General features: G+C 38.7%; 2 protein-coding genes across 3 annotated transcripts in view; one reads left to right on the forward strand and one right to left on the reverse strand.

Moving 5' to 3' along the window:
- Positions 1-8,816, forward strand: part of AP1AR (adaptor related protein complex 1 associated regulatory protein) — a 43,278-nt gene extending 34,462 nt beyond the window's left edge. For both annotated transcript variants that reach the window (XM_003830034.7, XM_003830035.7), the window contains 4 exons: positions 1,123-1,181; positions 1,848-1,921; positions 2,700-2,828; positions 4,259-8,816. In XM_003830034.7, the coding sequence (XP_003830082.1) occupies positions 1,123-1,181; positions 1,848-1,921; positions 2,700-2,828; positions 4,259-4,524 (528 nt within the window). In that variant the 3' untranslated portion in view covers positions 4,525-8,816. The remainder of the gene's footprint in view (positions 1-1,122; positions 1,182-1,847; positions 1,922-2,699; positions 2,829-4,258) is intronic.
- Positions 8,817-10,792: 1,976 nt separating this feature from the next.
- Positions 10,793-22,995, reverse strand: TIFA (TRAF interacting protein with forkhead associated domain). The gene is made up of 2 exons (XM_008955398.4): positions 21,755-22,995; positions 10,793-14,554 (listed from the first exon to the last, which is right to left on the reverse strand). The coding sequence occupies exon 2, from the start codon at positions 14,534-14,536 to the stop codon at positions 13,982-13,984; it is 555 nt and encodes a 184-aa protein (XP_008953646.2). The 5' UTR covers positions 14,537-14,554; positions 21,755-22,995; the 3' UTR covers positions 10,793-13,981.
- Positions 22,996-26,196: the final 3,201 nt, after the last annotated feature.

Consider the following 26,196-nt stretch of genomic DNA (forward strand, 5'->3'; position numbering starts at 1 on the left):
AACAGTGCTTAGCCAGTAACCTTAATATCTTCCTCCATATTTTGCCTGTTTGGATTCACCTCTGTAGTGTTAATTGAAGTAGTATAAAGATCATGTCACATTGTAAAACTTAGAGAAACTGAAATATCATGTCTATCATATTGTTACATGATTTCTATGTGAACTGTGTCCTTCTCCCCCCAACTTTCCTTCATTTTTTTCCCTCTCTCTGCTGTTTTACCAGATTATATGAAGGAATATATTTTCTTTTTAAGTCAGTTCTAAATAATGAACAAGTTTTTAACTTTTACCTTCTACTAAGAAAAGTATTTTTCTGGTTATCATATAGACACTTTTTACTGTAACAGATTATCTACTGCTTCCCTTTTAAAGACAAAGCATTCCATATGCAGCATCCATATGGGTGATTTCCAGGATTCTCTGAGTTTTTCCTACCCTGGTTTAAATATTTGATGTAGGAACACATTACAGTCTATACAGCACATACTGACACACAGACATACACAGACACCCACCAAGTCATTTGATTTTCATGGGAACCCTGAGTTTGCTAGAGCAGTAATATAGCTATCTGTAATTTATAGGTGAAGGAACAGTAGGTAAAGGCCATGCCAGGGATATATAGCTAATAGCTATCAGAGCCACAACTCCAACAGTTCTTCTGAGTCTTAGCCAATTGCTTTTATTATTTCTGAGTCAACTCAGCCAGATCTTATAAATCTGTTGTTGTATTGCTACTTATTTCACCCAGAATGGAACTTCATGTATTGTTTTAACTATTCCTTTCCTGCTCCTCATTTTTCCAGTTGGTTGGAAGTTCTTGGGTATACTAAGAATGTTAAGGATATCAATACATATCTGTTAAAAAAAAAAGTTATTTTTTAATAACACTATGAATATTCTGGCCACTTCTGGATTACACATAGATAAATTCAGAAAAATTCTTCCCATAAATAAGGGGATATAGAATTGAATAGTGATGGATTTAAGGAAAAATATATCAACAAAATAACTTTTTTTTTTAGAAACTAGAAAAAAATACTTTTTGGTGTTGCATGAGTGGTTTTAAAATATATAATTTTACAACAGATTGATTTTTTTTATTACATTATGTTTCCAAAGCAAGAAAGGCAGAGAATTGTGCAGCAATATCATCCTTCCAACAATGGAGAATTTCAAAGGTAAATAGTGAAACATATGCCTCCTTCCCTTTGTGGTAGAACATTTTATTGTGGTGTAGAGCATCGTTCACCTCAAGATGTGTATATACGCATTCATGTTTATGTGTTCCCTAAAAATTATTCCTTCTAAAAGACATTGTCTTGGAAGAAAACTGAGAACATTTAAGTTGAAACATGATTATTATTCATTTAAACTGACTTTATTGCATTTTTAAGAGTGGTCTCATTTCCCATATAGATGTGATACAATAGCTGAATGCCTTTGGGTGAGTTGTTTATACCCTAGTTGTTTGTGTTTTCCTTAGTCCCTCTCTTTCTTATAATAAAGTTTATGTGTGGTCATTTTTTGGAAGAGATATTTCAGTGTCACATTTCCACAAGTATCACTACTCATTCAAAGAATATTGTTCATGATTCATTATTGTAAAGTTGGACTTATGGCTAAGCTTTGGAGATTGGACTTCAGGATTAACGAAAATCTTATTTTCAGTTTCATGTTAGTATTAAGAAAATTAAGAACTATTTTCATTAGGTTATTCTAATTGTACAGCAGTTATGAATTTGTATGACATAGGTCTTCAAGCCACAATGCCATCATTAGCTTAAATATTTGTCATATTGCAGCTACCATGAATATATTAAAAAATTATTTCACTTTTATTACAGTTCAGGACCAGAAGATGACTTCGAATCTTGTTTGAGAAATATGAAGTCACAGTATGAAGTTTTTCGAAGTAGTAGTAAGTTTTTTAAAGTATTTTCTGTACTTTTTATGCCACAGTAAACAGATAAGTAGAGATTCTGGCTCTGTTTCTGTAGAAGAACTTTCTGTTCTTAAATTTGTAATTCCCAGATAGGTCAATTTCCTAGGTAGTCATTAATTATACAACCTCATCTTTTCTTTTTAAAAAGAAGTTGGAGCAAAGAAAAATCTCAGACTATTTCTGTAGATCCATATAGGAAGTCAAGCACTCCTTTTTCCATTTCTACTCTGATCCTAACCCTTCCCTTTCCAAAAAAAAAAAGAAAGGAAAGGTGGGAGGAAGTAATAGAAAAGTGTACTTATTTTTTACTTATTACAGATTGACTTATTAAAATATTTCCTCAGGTTTCAAAAGCAAAAACTCTTATGCTTCACAATAGTGGAAGCATAGTATGGTGGTGGTTCCTTTTGAAAATATAGGTTGCTTTTTGTTTTATCTTTCTTGTTCATTGTTTTTTGTGCCGCTTTGTAATTGACTGTTAAAAATATTATCTAGAGTTAATCATATTTGAAAAGTTTATAATCATTTATATTTGCATGTTTGCTATGCTTAGATGGCAAAAAAAAAGAGAGAAAAGTTTCTTTATACTGTTCCTAACAGAAACTTACCAATAAAATGATTTCCAGAATTATTTCTTATGAAGCTAAAAGTAATAATAATAATATTTAGAGACAGATAATTGTTACAAAATAAAACGGCTGTTGCGGTGGAAGAGTAGATGAGAGTATTCAATTGTATTTCCTGTATATTCTAGGACTCTCATCAGATGCTACAGTTTTGACACCAAATACAGAAAGCAGTTGCGATTTAATGACCAAAACTAAATCAACTAGTGGAAATGACGATAGCACATCCTTAGATCTAGAGTGGGAAGATGAAGAAGGTATTTTATAATTCACAATTTTACCTGAAAAATTTAACGTAATCTGTGTTGATTTATGTAAATCTACCTTGGTCTTTATTTAAATGGAAATAAATTCAAGGCCTTGAAAAATCATATAAACACTTTTTAGACCATTATTGTATTGGTGATTATCTCTGTTGATAAAAATTTTTAGAAAATTGCTTAATTTTTAATGTTTCTTTAGATTTAGAAAATAAATGTTGATTTCTTTAAGGTTTTTGTAATCCAAGCCCATGACATTACTCAGTATGAAGGATTACTACCCCCTTGTGGACAGTCCAAAGCCAGAAGTTAAATATAACTTCTCTTAGAAATAAATCCACAGAAACAAATCCACCAGATACAGATCTACAAAGTTATATTAGTATCTAGCTCATATTTTTTTCTTATCTATAGAAATAACTTGTTTTACTGGGTTGAGTCTTTGTGATTTTTCAGGAGTGACAGACAACGGTGATACAGATTTAAATGTTCTTTTATGGTGGGATCTGAGCTTTAAGGTCAAAAAAGAAAATCATTAAATGTGTCTGGGAATATTACAATCTCTTTGTGAATCCTAGATTTTAATTCTGTTACCAATGTTGATTCTGTACTTACAGATTCAAATTTCTTTTCTGTCCTGTCTCCCTTCCTTCTGCCAGTAAAATGACATTATTTTTTCCTTTCAAGATTATTGACACTTTCACTTTACCAATTTCATTTTGTTCAGGATTAGATCTAGAACAGTTTCCCATAGAAATGTCTCTACTCTGTTGTGGTAGAGTCAGAAGAGCATAATACCACAGACTTTGGAGCCAGACTGAATGGATTAAAATTCTTGCTTCGCCACTTTTTAGCTGTGTGACCTTACCCAAATCACTTAGCCTTTCTGTCCCGGTTACCTCAACTATAGAATGAGAATAATGATAGTACTGTACTCCATAGAGTTGTTGGGGATTAAATCAGTTCATATCTGTGGCATATATGTCACATTAACTGGAACCTAGTAAATGCTGGAAAAGTACATGTTATCATTAGAGTGATTGTCATTCTCTGGGAAATGAAATTATGTGGGTAGGAAAAGACTTTGGCAGACATACTAACTTGGCTATATAAGACTAACAGCAGTTGAAATCCTCCATCCATTCTGTTTTATTTATGAGTCTTCAGGAATTTCATCTTATCAGATAATCAATGATGCATCAAAACTGCCCTTTGGTGACTGTTAATATTTATTTTTATCTGAGGCATACTTCAGGGTTAGAACCCAACAATTTCCCTTAAGAAGGCCTCCATGGGACTGGGTCTTTAAGTTAATTCACACATCAAGTCTGATAGTTAAATAAAAACTACATTGCTAAATTTGGGAGTTTTTAAATATAGCTTTATTATCTGTTCTGAGATTTCTAAAAACTCTGTTCAAATCATAGGAATGAATAGAATGCTTCCAATGAGAGAACGTTCCAAAACAGAGGAAGACATTCTACGGGCAGCACTTAAGTATAGCAACAAGAAGACTGGAAGTAATCCTACATCAGCCTCTGATGATTCCAATGGGCTGGAGTGGGAAAATGATTTTGTTAGTGCCGAAATGGATGATAATGGAAATTCCGAGTATTCTGGATTTGTAAATCCTGTATTAGAACTGTCTGATTCTGGCATAAGGCATTCTGACACAGATCAACAGACTCGATAGGGTAAAATTGTGTGACCTTGTTTATCAGTTACGACCAAATGTTAAAAACCAACTAGAATGTATAAGTGATTGTGCTTAGCCTTTTTGTAAGGGAGACGTGTAAGAAACCATGTTGTAAATGCTTATTTTATTACAAAGGAGTAGGGATGATAGGATCTGAATTGATACAGAATTAAGTGCAATTTCATCATCTGCCTTCTGCTTTTCAAGACCAATTTAATGGTCCTGTCATGTTACTGATTAAATTTACTTTGTCTTGTCTTTATAGCATTTGTTTACTATGGTAGATTTCCACTTTCAATTTTTTAAATTAATTTTACTTTGAATGATTTATGAAGCCTATTTCACTGTCTAACTATGAAAATATTAAGACTTTTTTGTTAATTCTCAGCAGATGTGAAGGAAGCATGAGGAGGGATTGTCAGATTCAGATTTAGAATAGTGTTCCCGTTTCCAGCATTATTTATTTCTATGACTTCTTTGGATTTTATTATCTAATAGTAAGTACAGTTGATGTGAGTAGATGACTCTAAGAAATGCTGAAGTATCGGCATTACATGTGTTTATTTACATGTCCTAGTATGATAATGTTGATTCAATCTGAACAAAAGATAATATAAAAATAACCCTTCAGAGTTTGGACATTTCAAGTTGGTAATAATAAAAAATAATATTTAAGAAGATATATATATATATATATATTTAGTTTTTTCCACTTCATTTTACATGCCACTATATTGACTTTAATTGATATACAGTATTAAGTTTTTAGGTGCCATTATTTTTTAAAAATTCTATATTTCCAATGAACGATGTTAGATTTTACACAGAACATATTCTCTGCATGATTTCAGAAAAGAAAATCTAAAAAGGTAATACGGGTATTTCAAATAAAATCCTTTCTGGTATGAAAGGCTCCATTGATTTTATTAAGCTTTCCTTTACCTTGTAGTACAAGGTGCTTTAATGGGATAGAACTAAGCATATCAATATCTATAACTGCATTTTGTGCTAGACAATTACATTCTTTTCTCTAAAATGTATATGTCAATTTAAAAGGCCAGGGATAGAAAACACTCCATAATTGCTTTCCTTGATTTTGCTGAGGATTTGGTATGATTTTAGTAAGCAAACTGTTTTTTGGTTTTTCCTTAATGTTTTTTTTTTCCTCTTGCAACAATGATGGTGCATGTTCTTATAAATATAGGAAGGTCCAGATATAAATAGTAACCTAAAGTTCTTGCTGTGCTTAAAAAAAAATCATGTGGCCCTTTCAATATTTGAACTGCTAAGCAATGACATCTGTAGTTTTATCTCCTTTTTTATGTCATAGAAATTAATATGATACTTTAAATATGTAAATATAATACATTAGGTAATGCTATTATTTATATCTGTCTTAACATAATTTAAGTTGTAGCTGTGTCTTGGAAATATTTTTAAGGTAATCTATATTCACATTGCCTGTGTTAATGCTTTTTAAGGTTTGTATACATCAGATGTATATTTTTGGTTTGGCATAAGCTACGATTGTAATTTTTCTTGGCTTTTTGTTCATAAAGAATTTTTTGAAGGAATGGTAACAAATGGTAATTTACAAATGGTTGTGAATAAACACATTTTTACACTTAAAGGTAATAAGTTATTTGACTATTATTGGTTTTACTCCATAAACATGCAGGTATTCTGATTCCTGACTTGTAATTATTTTATTAAATCTGACGTGAAGACAAAAGTAAATTAAGAAAGCAAGATGGAACTAGAAAATGTGTTTTAACTCTTAAAAAAAAGTTAACGTTTTGTTTTGTGTTCATAAAAAGTACTAGAAATAACTTATTCAGCAAATATTGGAATAGTATTTAATATTATTGGAACTGTGTCTGGTGGGTGTTAGGGACATAGAAGTACAAAGACATATAAGGTCTCTGCTCTTTGCTTACCATTCTGGTGAGAGAGATAGACAATAATAAGTAAACATATATGCAAGAAAATCACAGGTCACAGTTAGAAAATATACAAGATTATAGGAGAGAGAGTAACTGGGGGCCAATTGACTACTCATAGGTCAGGACAATCCTCTCTGAGGAGATAGCTTGGCTAAGACTTAATTGTTTTAAGTTTTAGTTGTTAACTTGTTAATTGTTTACTTGGCTAAAACCTAATTGTTAAGCAGGAAACAGTCAAGTAAAACCTGGTGTGAAGCATGTTATAAGCAAAGGGAATGGCAAGTACAAAGTACCTGAGGTGGGAAAGAGTTTGTTATGTTCTGTGAATAAAAAGACCACTGGGAATGAAGCATCATGAGTGAGGGGGAAGAGTGGTATGAGATGATACTGGAGTGGTAGTTAAGGGCCAGATGATGCAAGACCTTGTAGACCAAGAATGAGTTTTATTTGATGTGTAATAGAAAGCCACTGAAATTTTTTGTAAGCAAGGATGTACAGTCATCATATACACATTTTCAAAAGATTGCTTTAGTTGCTGTGTAGAGAATGGATTGTAAGAAGGCAAGAGTGGATATATAGCACTCCCAATGGAATACAGTGTGCCTTGGGTTTACAATGGCTGTGAAAAGGCAGAGCAGATTTATTTTAGAGGTAGAATCATCAGGATTTTCTGATGGGTTGGATATAAGACTAAAGGAAGGGGTGGAATCAGATACTACTGTAGGGGTAACACATCTGGCATGGTGCTGTGGCTACCTTGCTCACTGCACATAGTCCACATAGGCAAAACTCAACCACAGTCTGACACAGGTCTTGGTAGAAAACATCGTGATCCTCTCTGGATCCTCCATGGCAAGATAGGCCATCGTAAAGGAGCTGTCAAAGGGCCATTTATCTTGCAAAATACCTCCCTGTCTTGCAAAAGGCTGCCGTGAGGCAATTTCTCATCCAACTGGTTTCCAGTGACCTCACTCTCATTCAGGTGCAGATACCGACTATAAAAATGTTTAGCTATAGTTTAGAGTTGGCTCCTCAACAGAGCTGTTTCTACTTGTCATCTGTCATCTTGTCCCCTTGGTTCAGTGTCATCCAGGGATGTCCCTAAGGACCAGGTATACAGGGAGCTGACTCCATCCTGATACTGCTTTTGCTGTCTGTGTAAATAATAAACTGTCTCAATCTATTTGGACTCATTGTCTCCCTAGTAGCCAAATCTATAGATGTCTGACAGCCAGCCTAGTAGCTGCAAGTGCCCTTAACTATAACTTCTTGGTTCTGATTTGACTTCAGTGTAATGGGAGGAACAGGTTTGGGAAAGTGGAGAAAATGAAAGAGTTCTATTTGAAAAGTTAACTTTGAGGTGTTCATAAGATATTTGGATGAAGATGTCAAGTAGGTGATGGGATATATGTCTGCAGCCCAAGAAAGAGGTCTAGGTTCAAGTTTGGGAGTCATTAGTAGGAAAATGGTATTTTAAGTCATTAAACCAGCTGAGTTCACCCCAGGGGAGCCCATAGGCAGAAAAGCCCCACTAAGTGTTGACATTTAGAAGTTGGGGGTAGTGAAACAGTCAAAAGAAACAGATACAGGAGGAATGCAGGAACCAGAGAATAGTGTCACAGGAGCCAGGAAATAAGAGGGCTCAACAATAGCAAATGCTTTGAAAAGAGGTCCGCTGCTTTAGTTGCATTTGGAGACCGTTACACAAATGAAGGGATGGAAACTGGGGAGTTGGGGATGAAGAATAAAGAACAGCTAATGCAGACAATTTGAAAAGAGAGCAGAGAAATGGGGTAGCTGGAAGGGGATGTGGAGTTATAGAAGGGTTTTTATTTAAAAGATACTAGTTTTAGAGTAGATAGGCAGATATGAACAGGGCAGGACAGTGCCACAAAGACTGTGAGGGCTGGTGACAGGGAGGGGAAAATCTAACAGGAGACATCTTGAGCTCATGGGCAACAACTTCCCAATAAGAATTTAAGATGGCAGAGTTTGGCCTTCCTCTGGGGGCATGTCCAGACATGCGCAGTAAGGGGCAAAATGACAGAGTTTGACAAATATATGACCTTCCCATGGGGCTTGGCCGGGAGTGCTAGCCCAGTAAGGGAAAATTGCCCTAAGAGAGCATGTGCATAACTTCAACCACCAAAAGGCCCTTCCAGATACTGGCAAACCACTGCACATACAGGGAGGGAAGAGACGGGGAAAAAAATAGGAAATAATAAATCTGTAAGAGCCCTAAGACAAAGGTCAGGCTGGGTACTCAATCTTTTGACGTCCCCCTTCGTTCCATCCAAGTGTACTTTTTTTTGTTTCAATAAACTCTTGTTTCTGCCTTAAATATAATTCTGTCTCTTGGCTGAATTCTTTCTCCCAAGAAGACAAACATCAAGGACTATGGAGCGTGCCCATACTCACCACTGGTAACACTAGAACTTTTGAAATGATATATTTTGGAATTATGCCTGCTTTTTTTTCAATAGATAAATATATTTTTCTAGCAGAGGCCAGAGGTTTCGTTTAACTATGTAAACATGTCCTAATCATAATTTCTTGAGAATACAGACATCTAAAAAAGATTTTATGTTAAATATGTAATGTTTTCCCATCTTCATTTATTTGGTATTTCTGGTTAATTATCTGACAGTAAAGGAGTTCACAAAAGAAATCTGAGATTCCACATTGAAATCCTAAATGTAAAACAACAACAACAATAACAATAAAAATGGAGAGAAACAGAATCCCTGCATCTGATTCTTGAATCCTTAGGAAATATTAAAGGTGAAAATGAAATTAAATTTGGAAAATGATATTTAAAATTGTATATTATTATTTCAAATTTAAAGATTTATTTCCTCCTACCCAGATATAGTAATGTCCTCTGTAGTTCAGAAATCTTATATGAGACCATTAAAAATGAGGACCTAACTCTGCCCCATGCTACTCAGAGGAACAGGTACTGTGTGTAAATGCTGTGGTAAGGAGACTACATACTTTATCTCAGTTGATATTCACAGAGACCTTATGAAGGAGGCACTATTTAATCCTTGTTTTTCAAAAAAGGAATCTGAGTTATGTCAAATTACAGGAATGGTAGATAAACCCAAGCAGTATGACTCAGAGCCCACACTCAACACTGTACAATTCTTTCTGGTAGAAATTAGGTCAGTATTGTTTTGAGAGTTTTGGGGGCTTCAGGGGATTTTTTTTGCTTAGCTATTAAAAAGAATGTGTCTAACCTGGGTGGGCGCGGTGGCTCATGCCTGTAATCCCAGCACTTTGGGAGGCCAAGACAGGCAGATCACCTGAGGTCAGGAGTTCAAGAGCAGCCTGACCAACACGGAGAAATCCCATCTCTACTAAAAATACAAAATTAGCCAGGTGTGGCGGAGCATGCCTGTAATCCTAGCTACTCTGGAGGCTGAGGCAGGAGAATTGCTTGAACCCGGGAGGCAGAGGTTGTAGTGAGCCGAGATCGTGCCATTGCACTCTAGCCTGGGCAACAAGAGCGAAACTCTGACTCAAAAAAAAAAAAAAAGAATGTGTCTAACCTAACTTTGGAGGATTAAAAAACTTTCAAGACGCCGAAAGTGATATTATTATAAAAAGGCACTGTGAACTAAGGGGAAATTTCATTGTCACACCTTATTGTGACTGTCTAATCTCAGAAGTTTTCTGTTTTAAAATGTCACTGTTGAATTAGCTCAGTTGATTGTTCATAGTCAGTTACAGATTGAATTTCTTGTTCTACTCTTTTCCCCCCTTCTGACTACTGCACTTGAGTAGTCTAAAAAAAAAAAAAGTCACTGTCTTGATTTGGGCCTTCAAGCAGTTATTTTGCTGATGCCACTAAGCAGGGCCAAACTGGTTCATCTCTAGTCCCTTGGTAGCCTTCCATCAGCAACAAAATTATGAAACCAGCAACAGAGCTGAACCTAATGCCATCCCAGTTTCTTCACCAGTGCTCCCAGCCCTAAGTTCATTGCTTAAGAGGTAAAGGACAAATAAGTATTTTCATGTAGGTTGAATAGGTTGGATCTGAGGACAACTCATACCAACTAGAAACCTATTAAATTCCACCCACTTGTCGTAGGGCTCATCTTGGTCACCACCTGAAATGGAGACTCTGATAGTTTCAATCATGGTCCACTTAGTCAAATAATAACAATGCCTGTTATCTTAATAATACAAGTAATTAATTAAACAAGTGTTAGAGAATTGGAAACATAAAAAGAGCCAGGAGGTAACATAAAACCATCCACCACATATACACACACACAAAGTTAACAGTAGTTCTCTTCTGGTAGTAAGATTATGGCTAATTTTTCTACAAGGCATATATATTTATTTACACATATAAATTTTTTTTAATGTAAAGCTTAAGTGAACACATACCTGATCCCACCTCCATTAAAACAAATACCACCACTTATGTTAGAGTCTAACAGTAATACTTACTTTTAAGTCAGTTACTGCATTAGATAGTAGGAACAGAATTCTCTAGAAAATGGTTATATAACCATATGGCCTATGAGATTTAACCACTGGAGTTGCAGGTTCAAGAAGAGACTGCCAAGGATTCTAACACTGGCACCATTAATACACCTCTCTACCTAAGGAGCCCCAGAAAAATCACTTTCCAGGGACAAAGAAGTCCTTAAAGTATATATGGAAGGTTTCACATCTTAGCTTCAGTGCCTTGTATCAAACACCAATATTTTTGTTTGCCCCACCCCCACCCCTCTGTGACCATTTTTCGAGAAAATGCTGTATCTATCCACATGATCACTGACCAGAGCAGCCATTATATAATGTGACTGCATTACCTGAGACAAGTTGATTGGTGAAGGGGCGGGCACCTGACCCAAGCTGACCCGTCCCTGGAACTGAAATCAAGAGATCAGGTCTCTTTGGGGGATCAATAACGTGTAAAACTTGGGAGCTACAGGTGACCATGGAGCCAATATGCATTGAGGGTCAGAGCCAGAGCATTCGAATCTCACCTGAGGTCTGCTGCATTCCTTCCTCGGTTCTATGAAATATGGCAGCTTTCCTCTAACAACCCCGCTTTGGGGTTGGGTAGCTCAGGCAGAGATGCTAACTTTGTAATCAAAACAATTCTAATATTAACCAATTGCTCTTTCATTATTAAAGCGTTCATTATTATTTACTACTGGAGTTGGGCTATGGAAAGTGTTTCTATTCTTTGGAGAACAATATAAACTTTTAGCAACCCACTCTCTCCTTTGCCAATCTTTTAAGAAAAAAAAAATAGAACAAAAAATTTAATATTTCTCAAGTTGAACAAAACCCTTTCCAAGATTTACATTAGGAGAAATCATTATTCTGTACAAGATTTTTCTGGCCCTAAATATTACTTAACACATTGTTTGGATTCAATAACAATAATACATGAATCCCTTAATATTAAATTTATAACTTAGAAACACATTCATCGGCCTCAAAGACAAGAAACAGAGGTGAAAGTCTTCCAAAATAGTCAAAATGTGACAGTATACACACATTAAAATATATACACTTCACTCATAGAACGCCTTTACCATGAGACTACACACTGTAAGCAATTCAAGCCGGGTGATCTGGCTGTAAACCCACATCAGACCAGAAGCTAAAATCCTAGAAAGAATCAATAGTAGATAACCTTATATTAAAGGGAGTATATTAGTTTTCTATCTGCTGCTATAACAAATTACTGCGATTTAATGGCTTACGACCAACACAAATTTATCATCATAAAGTTTTGTAGGTTAACAAGTCAAACATATTCTCACTGGACCAAAATCAAGGTGTCCACAAGACTTTGTTCCTTTCTGGATATTTCTTTGTCTTTTCTGGCTTCCAGATGTCCAATGCACACTTTCCAGCTTCAAGAGACTGTCCACATTCCTTGGCTCATGACCTCCTTCCTCCCAGCAACAGCAAGTCAAGTCTGTCTCACACCTCATCACGCTGACATCCTGATCTGCCTCTCTTCCACTTTTACGGATCCGGTGATCAATTGGGCACACCCAGATAATCCAGCATAATCTATTTTACTTCCATCTGCAGCCTTCATTCCCCTTTGCCACATAACAACGCAGTTACAAGTTCTGGAGACTAGCACATGGACATCTGGACATCTTTGGATGGGCCATTCATTACTCTGGGCATCACAGGGAATAAACAGGAAAACCAGACACAGGAACTCAAACAGTCATTCAGGCCACTTTGTACAGGGACAAATATTTCACTCTACTGGAATAGTCCCAGGGCTGGGGAGTCGGGGTTAGGGTGCTGGACATCACATACTACTGCCCAGGAATAGACTGATGGTCTGAATCAAAATGAGGTTTAAAGCCTCTTTTGGTAAGAGGCTGGAGGGTTCACAAAAGCATTTTTAAAAGGCTGTTACAAAAATATGGACCTCTTACTACAGGAAATTTCATTTACCTGGAAAATTGTACAGTGAGCCTCACTACCTGGCAATGCTACAATTTAACTTAACTGAATGGTTACCTCATCTACTTAACATTCATAGCTACCTTAGTTAAGATAAGTCGAATAAGTATCTTAAATAAAAAAATTTTTATTTAAGAAATGAAAAAGACTTTTTTGAAGTTAACATTTTAGAAATATTTAAGCGTTTATCATAAACATTCACATACATTTATCTATGTAAAGTGGCCCAAGAACAGTTCTTTCCCTTATTTAGAAAAAAATTCAAAGAAAATGGCTAATTAAACTTTGATTCTATTATGTACATGGATACTATTAAAAAGGTGAATTCGTGAAATTTTAAAAGTGTGTATAACACATGAAAGTCAAACTTCTAATTTGGTAAGTAAATAATCCTAAACTTAACACAGTGGTTCTTTAAAATGTTTAAATATTTGTCTTAGATGCTGAATATAGACAAAGAGAACTGTCATCTTAGGAGTAAACACACTATAACTCTGTAAAAAGAAATCATAGAAAAGTAAGGTAGTATTTCTCAAATAAGTCCTCCCATGCTAAAACCACAGTGACGCGCAGACACTAGCCTAGAACCTATTCCAGTACTGCAAGTACTGACAGGCTGCAAACACCAGTAACAACCTGCCTGGAGCCTTGACCTTGAAAACAAATCGCTGTTGTGAACTGATGTGACCAAACCAAGAGATGGTTCCTTACAAAAACAAAGCAAAACACAAGATGAAAATCAAGCAGAAAAAGAAAATAATATAACCTTATTTTGAGAACACGACTTCATCTCAAAGGATACTTTTTGCATATTAATCCTCACAGATTAATAAGAGCACTTAAAATAATTTTGTGTAGATCCAGGAATACAACAGGTGACTAAGTTAATGACTAACACAATTTACAGACTTCAAAATGATAATACTGAATTCCAAATTTCACAGCATAACACATGACTATAATATACTACCCTAATCAACTCTTATTTAGTGTCTATACAGCATCTACAGAGCTCTTCATCCTTCATATTTCTCCTCTTAGACTTTCTGTGTTCATGACTCATTTTCATCCATTTCTGTCGGAGAACTGTTTTGGGAGGAGCAGAGCGAATAAGTGCCATACTCGGGTATGGGCCTGTGTGGTGGCCAGTTGTTTTCTTGCAAGAGTGATCTTGGAGATAAAATAAATTGAGTCTCAAAAAATTCCAATGACTCGCCATCTTCCTTCTCCATCAGAAACTGATACTCTCCGAATCTGACCATGCACCTGTATGGCAGGTCCATTTTATTTAGGTAGCCCAGCTCTCTGCTGTCCACGATCAGATTGGTCTTTTTACTCATATTTTTTATTTCAAAGGAGAGAACTGAGCTGTTGAATTTTTTAAACAGCTGCAGAGAAAACTGAACTCGGGAAACCTGTTTGTCCTGAAAAGTATAATGACAGATGTTGGAATTTCGGCCAAATTTCACCACTTCGCTGGAAGGGAGTTTCTCTCTGTTAAAACTTATTGACTGAAATATTCCACACTGCAAGTGGCCAGGATGGTAAACCGTCATCTGGAGACAAGTTACTGTCTCTTCTGTGTCAGCATCTTCAAAACTGGTCATGATGTGCACAAGGCCCACCTGCAATAATTAAATTACCATGTTAGTTTCTGCTTATGCTTGAGGCATTGAGAACTTTGATTCTAACGTTTTGATGAACATCACCTGATAGGCAATTTATTTGGACTTTAAGAAAACAGTACATAGACAATACTTTCAGTGAACTAGTAGATATGTGAAATCTTATACCAAGCCCTATAAAATTGCTACACTAGCTTCTTTTTCATTTCTAGTTTGACTATAACACCATACATAAAATGCAGACAATAACAAAGAATGATTTTTGATAATAAAATGATTTGAGGGAAGCATAAAGAAACCTCAGTTCCTCTTTCACCTAAATAGAGTGACTCGAGCCCAGAGAAAATATGACAGGTGTACTTTAAAAAGAAAATTAGGAAATAAAAAATCTCTTTGGTTTGAATACCTTCAGAGGATATATACATAAAGAAAACATAGTTTATTAACTGGATTATAATTAAATATATTATGAATTGTGAAACCTGGTTAAAGAAAAAAACTTAATAGTTATAAACAAACAGTTGCAACATTTATCCTTTATATCCTCACTTTGATTTCTAACAGGTAAATGATTAAAAATAGTAAATGCTTTAAATGGTTATTTTATTCTATAATTTCAAATTTTAGACATTACTTTTAAGAATATAAGTCTCCATGAGTTGGTTCTAATTATCACAGCCTGCACTGGTATCAGAATTATTTATTTTTGTCAGTGGTACTCAATGACTGGATGGACAAACTGTCATTAACTACAAATAGCACAGTCCAACTGTTGTTAACCACATCCCTTGAGAGCCGATGGCCCGAGGTGCCCTCCACCTACACTTCACTTCATATATCTTTGGTAATTAGTACAGTACTTAAAAGCAGTATAACAGGACAGGAGAAATAGCTACTAAAATTTTTGTGAAGTTACTTCAACAGAGAATTGCCATTTTAAAACTAATTTAATTTTTTAAAAGTACATGTACATGATTTTAAAATTCAAACACTAACAAAGGATTTTTAAAAAAGAGTATTTCTCCCCCACCTGAACTCTTTGTCTTTCTCTCCTACAGTACAACCACTGTAAAAGCTACTTTTATCCTTACAGAAGTTTTGTTTACATAACCAGCATAACTATGTGTGTGCACTCTCACACACACAAACACACATACAAGCACATCTCTCCACAGAGAAAAAAAATTTCTTACACAAATAGAAACATGCTATATTTAGTTCTGAACCTTTCTTTGTTCTTCTTTTTTTTTTTTTTGAGACAGGTCTCTGTCGTCCAGGCTGGAGTGCAATGGCGCAATCTCAGCTCACTGCAAATTCCACCTCCTGGGTTCAAGCAATTCTCCTGCCTCAACCTCCTGAGTAGCCGGGATTACAGAAATGCACCACCACACCCGGCTAATTTTTGTATTTTTAGTAGAGACGGAGTTTCGCCATGTTAGCCAAGCTGCTCTCAAAACTCCTGAGCTCAGGTGATTCACCCGCCTCGCCCTCCCAAAAGTGCTGGGATTACAGGCGTGAGCCACTATGCCTGACCAATTTTTCAATTAATAATACATATGGGTGATAATTTTCCCATATCTACACTTACAAATATACCTCATTCTTTAACAGCTGCACAGAATTCTGTAACTGTAGCATGGCGAGAAGTTACACCAGTACCCAGAGAGATGCTGAGTGCCGCCTGCATTCCTTGGATGACTCTCCCTTGCTGAGGCTACCGGACACTGTCTGCTTATACTGATTTGGGGTTTGGAGATAATCAGTCTTAAGTGAGATTGATTTGTAGTTTTATTGTTTTTTGTTTGCCATCTATATTAGATGTTGGCATCAAAATTATGCTGGTTTGAAATATAAAAAACAAAAACCAGAAAGAATATTTTCCTTCCCTTTCTACCTTGCTGGCATTTCCTTTTTTTTTTTTTTTTTTTTTGGAGACAGCGTCTTGCTGTCACTGGAGTGCAGTGTGCAGTGGCGTGATCTTGGCTCACTGCAACCTCTGCCTCCCAGGTTCAAGCAATTCTCCTGTCTCAGCCTCCCAAGTAGGTGGGACTACAAGTGTGTGCCACCACTCCCAGCTAATTTTTCATATTTTAGTAGAGACGGGGTTTTACCATGATGCCCAGGCTGCTCTCAAACTCCTGAGCTTAGGCAATCCACCCACCCTCGGTCTTTCAAAGTGCTAGGATTACAGGCATGAGCCACCATTCCCAGCCCTGCTGTTTACTTTTAAAATATAATCTTTCCTTCTGTTTTACAAAGTTTTGCTGCTGGGAATCAAACTCTCAATTTATTCAATTATCCAACAAATGACATAGCTAAGCAATATTTCTTTTCCATTGATTTGAAAATGCATTTTCAATTTTATTTTCATAATATATTTTTGAACATTATTGCATCATATTGCTCTACCCAAGCAGGCCACAGATGTCCAGCTATAAGCAGAAAAACTGAGAAAAATCCTCAAAATCCTGTGCTAGGGGTGGTAAAACTTACTATGAAACCAAAGTCAGCAAGAATTAACACACAATGGGTAAAACTGGTTAATCCATCTTACACTGTGATTTGAAGACACTATAATTACGATAATAAAGTCTCATTATTCAGGAAGCAGACAGCATAAAAGAATAATTATAAGTCATGGGATGATGCATTAGCAGTCGACAAGAAAAGCATTTGCTATTAACAAGAGCCTGAAAAGAAGCGTCAGAAATCTGTAAGTGATCTCCAGCTTTATTTACGATATGCTGCCATCAATTTAGTTCATTCTTGGACTTCAGGCGATAAGAATTCCAAAAGGAGAACTGTATTAAAAACCATGGTGTATTCTGGATCTAAATAGTCTTTTGGTAACATCCAAATTTTGTTTTTGTATGCTTTATATAAGCTATTACTTTATAATTCAGTCTTCTGAGCAAATCAACCACAAGGAAAGCTCACCCCATATAGGTTCTTATACTCAGTCCCCAGGACAGATATATTATCCACTGTTAGACAGAAAAAATGGCATTCTGGTTTATACATCGGTGGCTATGAGTGTCTTGGTGCAGATCAATTGTCTGGGTTTGATGAATCTCTGGGTTCACAATTGTGACTCCATCCAACAAACACTGAGGCAGACTGCATTAGTGTCAAATATTTGCTACCCCATCCTTGCAGGCCTGTCCCTACCAGTTCTGCCCCTTTAAAATGATGATCCACTTCATTAACAACCATGTCAATGAAACATGAATGGCAGTGACTTACTTCCAAGCAGAAACTTAAAAGCCACTGTGTAGTTCCACCTTCCCTCTTTCTTTTGTCAAAACATCAGCAGTTCCCACAAGGAGCAGCTCAGTCTGGGTCCCAGAGGGAAGAGCCAAAGACAGATACATAAAGGACAGTTAATATTAGCAAAAAAATCAACCCTTCTTCCAATAAGCCACTGAGATTTTTTAGGTCATTTGTTACTGCACTATATCAGAGCCTGAGCTGATGGATGCATTCACCTATCTTATGAAGGTATAAAACCACAGCAAACTCTGACAGTGATATGGTTTGGCTGTGTCCCCACCCCAATCTCATCTTGAATTATAGCTCCCATGATTCCCACATGTTGTGGAAGGGACCTGATGGGAGGTAATTGAATCATGGGGATAGGTCTTTCCCATGCTGTTCTTGTGATAGTGAATAAGTATCACGAGATCTGATGGTTTTATAAGGGGGAGTTTCCATGCACAGGCTCTCTCTTTGCCTGCTGCCATCCATGTAAGATGTGACTTGCTCCTCCTTGCCTTCTGCCATGATTGTGAGGCTTCCCCAGCCATGTGGAACTGTGAGTCCATTAAATCTCTTTCCTGTATAAATTACCCAGTCTCAGGTATGTCTTTATTAGCAGTGTGAGAACAAACTAATACAGACAGGAATAAGGGCTATTACTTATTTCATGCCTTTCATGTGCCAGGCAGACTGCTGATACCCTGATACACTGTAACCAAGTACCTCCACTTTTCTAAGTCATAGTTTAATTTTTTAAATTATTTTTTCTTTTCCCCTTCCCCCTGTGCCCCGCTTCCTACTTAGACCTTCAGAAATGCAAATGTAACCATTCACCTTTCCTGACCAGAAATTCCCTACAGGGCAAGTATATCTAACTATGTGCTCCAAGACAACCTTAACTTTGATCTCTCCTGAAGAGTTGACAGTCGATTTGCAGACCAAAGCATGTCCCCACAGAACTCTCACCTCCAGGGGGTGGCCTCTGAACTCACACCTACTAGGAGGGCATGGTGAGAGTATGCCCACTTGGCCACTTATATAACTTATATTTCTGCCCAGGAAGGTGCCAACTCAACTGTCTGGTAGATAAAGCACCAGGGAAGCGGGGGACCCCCTGCTCTGGCTCACTTCCCACCCTACTTTATAAAAGAGGCCCACTTTCTGCTCCAAAAGTGAAGCAGCACATTCTGGGTGTGGATAAAGGCAGGACGTTTTGTGCCCCCTTCTCCAAGCTAGCTTAGGAATTCACTTTTTTTTTGTACCAGACCTCACTCTTGTTAATTGGACTCTGCATGCAGCGGGCAACTAACCTGCTTTTTGGTGACAACAGGTCATCTAATCTTCAAAATAACCCTGTGAATCACTGCTTCACTGATAAGGGAGCTGAATCTCAGAGGGTTAAAAACCAGCCCAGATCATAAATCCAGTGTCAAAGACAGGACTCAAACTCCAATGCATCCTCTCTTAACCATTACAAACACTGCCTCCCTGGTTACCAGTTACTTCACAAACTTTAGCGGTTAACCTGTAGAGAAGGGGGACATAAATGTGTGTGGGCTACAACCAGCAAGGCACCAAACAAGAATCTAATACTGGGGAGGGAAATACACCATTAGTGCTACCTCATAGGAGGAACAGGCTCTGAAGCACCAGGTTACGGTGAATATCAGTAACCTGGGTATCAGTAAGCCTGGGTGTATAAATGTTAGCATGGACCTAGTACTCATCGGTAATTGTGGCAGGTTGTTTGGAGACCATGTTGATCTCTGACCTCAAGGAACTTAGAAATGAATCTATTTGTTTATCCTCAAAGCCACAGAGTCCCTCTACAAAGTCACTCTGACATTTCAGAGTGGTCAGCAGAAAAACAGGAAAGACAGAAGCTGACAATTAAAATAATATACTTAAAATTGTTAGATTTTAAAAAATCATTGGTGCACATTTGCTCAAAACAGCATTTTGAAATCTGTTAGTCATAAGTTATCAAAGAAACAGGGCAACAATGATTTTATATAGTGATAACAATGGTTACCTCTGGAGACAGAAACTGGGGGCCCAGGATAGGAAGGAGACTTACTCTCCACTGCACACACACTCTACACCTTTGGAATTTTATACCATGTGCACTTCAATATCTATTCAAACACTTAACAAATATTTTCTTTACAAAATCACCAACCTCTGATTTTTATGGAATTGACAGTGGTTGGAGATTAGCAAAGTATTATTAAAGGGGTAAACTGTGATATCTGACATGGAAAAGTTGTAAAACACTGATTAATATCTGACAAACAATAATATCTGTGTTAACAAAGGAAATACAATAAATATAGAAATAAAAATAAGCACTGCAGTTGGGAACTCTGTCTCTGAAAGCTGAATACAGAAGGCATAGATGCTGCATCTTGAGTGTCCAGCTCTTCTGTGCTGGACATCAGGATGTATACACTTAACCTGGGAGGCTTAGAGTTGGGAAGAGAAGAGTTAGATCGAGGGCAAGGCTTCTGACTCCTCTCTGGGGAAAGAAGAATGGATACGTGTAGAGGTGCTATGTGCAAAAACAGCACCTCCACCTCTGCTACCCTCCCTGCAACACAACACACACACACACACACACACACACACGTACACACACACTCACTAAGGTCCTGCAAAGCCCGTGAAGAGACATACTACCTCTCCTTGCCAAAGGGTGTTCGGCCTTAAAATGCCATAAACAAAAACATATACAGAAATATTTTCGCTAAAAGGACCCAGGTGTCTAAGCAGTTTAACAGAAAGCTTGGCACCCCTGGGTGGTCATGCATGCCAACCAGATTTCTCATGCTTTAAGAAGTCTATTTTTTAAAACAGGATTGACCAAACTAATGGGGTCTGCTCTGGATGGTGAAAATGTTTACTTTCATTTCCCCCCAACCCCCTCGCCTCCCCAGTTCCCCCTGAATATATTCTCAAGAAAGAGTATGTCTTTGGGTGGTTGCAAGTAGTAAGTTTCAAGGCTTTTCTCCCTAACGAATACCGAACACTGAGCACACAGGAGGGGAACAGAAACTTGGAAGCAGAGCAAAGGACCAAGTTATCCTCCTGTCTAACCCTGCTCAACAGGATCACCCTGAAGTGTGGCTCTGAAGATATTTGTGAACTCTGGCACAGCTGTTTGGCAGAATTAATACTAAAACCACAGGTCTTGCAAAAACAAAGAATCAAAAAAAAAAAAAGTGAAAACCAAACAGCAGGAGGAAACCCTTAGGAAAGCTCGGTGTCTTTCAGACATGAGATTTTCTTTCTGCCACTCTACTTGACTGGCCTGACCTGGGGTCCAGTCCCACTTCCTGGTGGCTGCGGAAATCCGCAGTGAGGCTCAGTGTGGATTTTGGCTTCAGAGGATTTGGGAAATTCCACCTTTCAATCTGAAATCTGGGGAAAGTCCCAGAAAACAACGGATTACTATATTTCTCTCATGAACCAGACTGAAGAAGGAGTCAGGTCTAGGACCAAGGACCTCGGCACTCCAGGGAGCCCAGGGCCCCTCAGAAAGGTCTCGCTTGGCCACCGAGAGCGTGGGGCCGTGGCAGTTGGCAAGCGGGGGAGGGGGGTCACGCACAACTGCTCTGGAGCCACACTGCATAAATGGCATTCGTTTTTGTTTTCTGATTAGAAAAACGTTGAAAAGAATACCAAAGTACAGAGAAAACACACCCCCATCTCCAATGTTTCCTCATTTATGTAAATATTCTCATATTTTATAAAATAGGGAGGTGCTGTCTATAATTTTTGCAGGCTTTCCTTAGCATATGGTGAGCGTGTGCCAGGTGAGCAGGAGCAGCGGGGGATGACTTCCGATCCGACACCCCCAAAATCTCCTGGACAAAGCTGCTGTCTTTGCGGGATAAACAGAAAAGGGCCAGTCCCCACCTCACCCCCAGCCCGCCGCCCCGCAAGTACCTGGGGCTGGGGAGTCAGCGAACTCTCCTCAGCTGTTCGGCTCTCCCGGCTCAGAGCGAGGGGAATCGAGGAGACTGGGCGCAGGCTGGGGGTGGACACCCGGCCGCTGCTCCTCCGCGCGGGTAAGTGTGAGCCCCGGGGTGCGGGGAACCGAGCCAGGGACCAGTGACCGCGAGCCGCCGATCCTCCCGCGCTCCCGCGCGCGCGGCCTCCCTTCCCACTGGCGGGCAGAGCACGTCGTCTCGCGCCCGGGGCCTTTGTAAAGAGCGCAGCGGTGGCGCGGAGGTTTTCAGGCTCCGCCCGCTCCACTCGCTCTCCCGCCCCTTCCTTCCTCTCGAGGTGACCCGGCAGCTGGCGCCTTTCTCACCAGGCACCCAGCCCCCTGGCCGCCTCTCTCAGTTCTCTGGCAGGGTTTGGTGCGCGGTACACCGACCCGGACCGCGCCTTCCCAAACGAGTGGCCTCTCCTCCAGCCCGATTGGCGAGCTAGAGAAAAGAAGGGAACTGGATCACTTCAGCATTAAGGAGGACTTTTCCCCAAAATGAGTGTTGCCCCAGGGCGTGGGCAGGCGGGGAGCTGAACTAATCTTTCGGTGACTCCAAGGATACCAAGCAAGCCAGTGCGTGGCATGCACGAGCTCCTCTAATCATCGCAGTCCCCCTTACACATGAGTAAACCGAGGCTCAGAGAATGGTGGAGTGTGGCGAGCAGAAGTGGCATTTTTTTTTTCTTTTTTTCTTTTTTTGAGACGAGTCTCACCGTGTCGCCCATGCTGGAGTGCAGTGGCGCCATCTCGGCTCACTGCAACCTCTGCCTCCCGCAGAGGCGGGATTTGAACTTGCTCCAGGTTGCCCTCGCCTTACACCCAGCAGAGCAGGCCAGTCGCTTTCTCTCCTGCCGCTTCCATCGTAATGTACATCCAGAGTCCACAAGTAAAAGCTGGTACATGATGAAATGGGAAACGCCTCTCAGGAGTCCTTTATAGCTTAGAAGAAGTTAATGCTACTTTTCTGCCTCAGTGAAAAGGTTTGGAATCACCTAAGTGTGAAGAACCTAAGGAGAGTAGGTGTCAAGAGAGGATAGACCCGGGTGCCGTGGCTCACACCTGTAATCCCAGCACTTTGGGAGGCCGAGGTGGGCGGATCACGAGGCCAGGAGTTCGAGACCAGCCTGGCCAACATGACAAAACTCCAACTCTACTAAAAATACAAAAGTTAGTTGGGCTTGGTGGTGGGTGCCTGTAATCCCAACTACTCGGGAGGCTGAGGCAGGAGAATCTCTTGAATCCGGGAGGCGGAGGTTGCAGTGAGCCCGGGATGGCGCCATTGCACTCCAGTCTGGGCAACAGAGTGAGACTCTGTTCAAAGAAAAAGAGAGAGAGAGGATAGACGCTGTAGAGACGAGCAATCCCTGTTGGGAACCGGTGTCATGGAAGACTTTTTCCACAGACTGGGGTTGGGGCCACGGAAGATGGTTTCAGGATGATTCAAGCCCATTTCATTTATTGTGCACTTTATTTCTATTATTATTGCATTGTAATATATAATGAGATAATTATACAACTCGTCATAATGTCGAATCAGTGGAAGTCCTGAGCTTGTTTTCATGCAACTAGGCGGACACATTTGGGGGTGATGGGAGACAGTGACAGATCATCAGGCATTAGATTCTCATAAGAAGCCGGCAACCTAGATCCCTCCCATGTGCAGGGTTCCTGCTCCTATAAGAATCTAATGCCCCAGTGATCTGACAGGAAACAGAGCTCAGGCAGTAACACAGGTGACGGTTAGCAGCTGTAAATACAGATGAAGCTTCGCTTGCTGGCCCTGAGCTCACCTCCTGCTTTGCCGCTGGGTTCCTAACAGTCCATGGACCACCACCAGTCCATGGCCCAGAGGTTGGGGACCCTTGCCATAGAAGGAGAAAGAAGACTGAGGATAGATAGAGGAAGGAGGACAAAACTTGGCTTGGCTGAGATCATAGCAGCCTACTTCTTCGCATGGGAAACCAAATTCTGATGATGGAAATGAGTGGAAGCCCCTTGTCTGTCTTCTGTCCTTGAGTTCAGAAGAGTTGCTTGTTTGTGGATCAGTTTCACTGGCAATAAAATGACACTGATGTCCACCTGATAAAGAGGTTCTATGGGTGCGGTTAAGTTTTGAACTGTGTCAGAGCTAGGTATAATCAAGTACAGTGACTGTGGGGAAAGAAGGGTACATTTATAAGTGAGGCAGATTCCCATAAGGGCTGCAATTTTGTTAATCATCAACATTTATTATTTCTTCTCTAGAAGTGACAGTCAGGGTACCTTCTCTCAGCTGATGAACATGAGAGCAGGTGGAAGATAAGACATGCTATCTGATTATGTCAATGAACTCATACAGTAGAACAGTATTATCAGAATTGGAGTTTCCAATCTCTAATTTGAAAACTGACAAAAGGCCCAGAAAATTTCTAAAAGCTTGAATAAGGCCAGAGCCCCCCAAAAAGTGACTATTTATTTCTGTACTTTCAATTTATTAAGTTTTCTGAAAATCACCAGGGGACATTTGCAAAAGAAGCAATTTTAAGTCACTCATATCTAAATTAGGCAAAGTAATTTGTAATATGGGCTTTATTATTGTTTCAGTTTGTATAAAACCATTAAAAATGATTATTTTTAATGAAGAGATTATTTTACAGTTATTATTTAAAACATGAACATCATTCTTTGATAACGAAAATGTCTTTACTGTTAAAGAAACACAATAGGAATTTTAATTATGCAATGAAAGGTACTAGACATTTCAGGAAGGGGTTTATACAAATATCCTCATCTCAGGCTATTATTTCTCTTAAAACAAGCAAATTACTAAAGTCTGAAAGTACTTTGGCCAAAGTTACATCAGACTGAGGAAATGTAAGGCTTCCACTGTGTGCCGCCGTTACAAATATGCTAATGAGAACATAGCAGCTGGAAATCACCTTTGAGGCCCTCTTATTGCGGTTTTTCTTTTTGAAAAGAAAAACCAAAAAACAAAAATATTTTTGTTTCAATGTGATCGTGTGATTTTGATAAATTCATTATCTGATCCTGACATAGCCTTAAAGTGTGAAACTTTCTCTTGCACATAGAACTGCTCATGGGCTGCCAACATCTTTTAAATTAGACAGATGCAGTTAAACTCTCCTGTGAATTCAACAGGATTTTAAACTTGGTTAACCTCACTTGCTACAACCAAATGCCCTGAGTGGTGTTGGGGTTATAGGAAGTAACATAAATGCTTTCAGGAAAAAATTACAAGAAACCCTTCAGGGAAATGACTATACTAAAAGTTGGGCTAGGATTGTATTCAAAATAGACGAAAACAGTAGGCATGTGTTATTGATACAGAAAGGAGGGATTTACTGTTTTAATTACCAATGACCCATCATTTAATTTGAAAATAACATAAAATGCCCATAATCCGTTATATTTCGATCCAGCTTTGAACAATTTGAAATTTCTAAATTGTATTAATGTTTAAAAAAAAGTAAAAATTTGTCTCGGCTCTCCTATTCAATTGACGGCATGCCATCACTTCCTCTTATCATCATCCCTCATCCCCATGACACGGGTCAATATAATTTCTAATTAAGTTACTTGGTTGTTTGGAAATACAAAGTTTTTCCGTGGCAAGAATCTTAAGAGTTTTAGATATTTTTGCTAGCCCATAATTAAGATGATGTACATTAAACGCCTACTGTATGTTATTTAACATAAAAAATAAAAGCAGCTAATTTGTGGTAATACAATCACACCATGTAAAAAAAAAAAAGAAGAGGTGCACGTTTGTGTTACTTGCTGATAAATGAATTATATGACCTCGCTTTCTGTCCAAGGCGTTCTAAGCACCTGAGACCCACACTTGTCTAACTCTCCCCTGTCCGGCCCTGACGTTTACATTATGTGCAGTTCAGCTCAAGTGTGTCTCACCGCCTCACGGTGGATGCTCTCTGCTAACAAGTGAAAACATTTAGAACCACCTGAGACAGCTGACCTAAATCGTTTTCCACTAGTTCCTAAATGAGGGACAGGCGGCAGCCCAAATCTCTTCCTCTTCCCTGTTCTTGAAGTCAAGTGACCACAATTAAAATGAACAACCTAAAGCCGAGCCCAGTGGCTCACACCTGCAATCCTAGCACTTTGAGAGGCCAAGGCAGGCAGGCAGATCACTTGAGGCCAGGAGTTTGAGACCAGCCTGGCCAAACTGGTGAAACCCTGTCTCTACTAAAAATGCAAAAATTAGCCATAAGTGGTGGCATGCACCTGTAGTCCCAGCTACTCAGAAAGCTGAGACATGAGAATCGCTTGAACGTGGGAGGTGGAGGTTGCAGTGAGCAGAGATCATGCCACTGCACTCCAATCTGGGCGACAGAGCAAGACTCTGTCTCAAAAAAAAAATTTTTTTGAAAAATAAAAT

Source organism: Pan paniscus, chromosome 3, assembly GCF_029289425.2.
Source record: "Pan paniscus chromosome 3, NHGRI_mPanPan1-v2.0_pri, whole genome shotgun sequence".
Classification (NCBI taxonomy): Eukaryota; Metazoa; Chordata; class Mammalia; order Primates; family Hominidae; genus Pan; species Pan paniscus.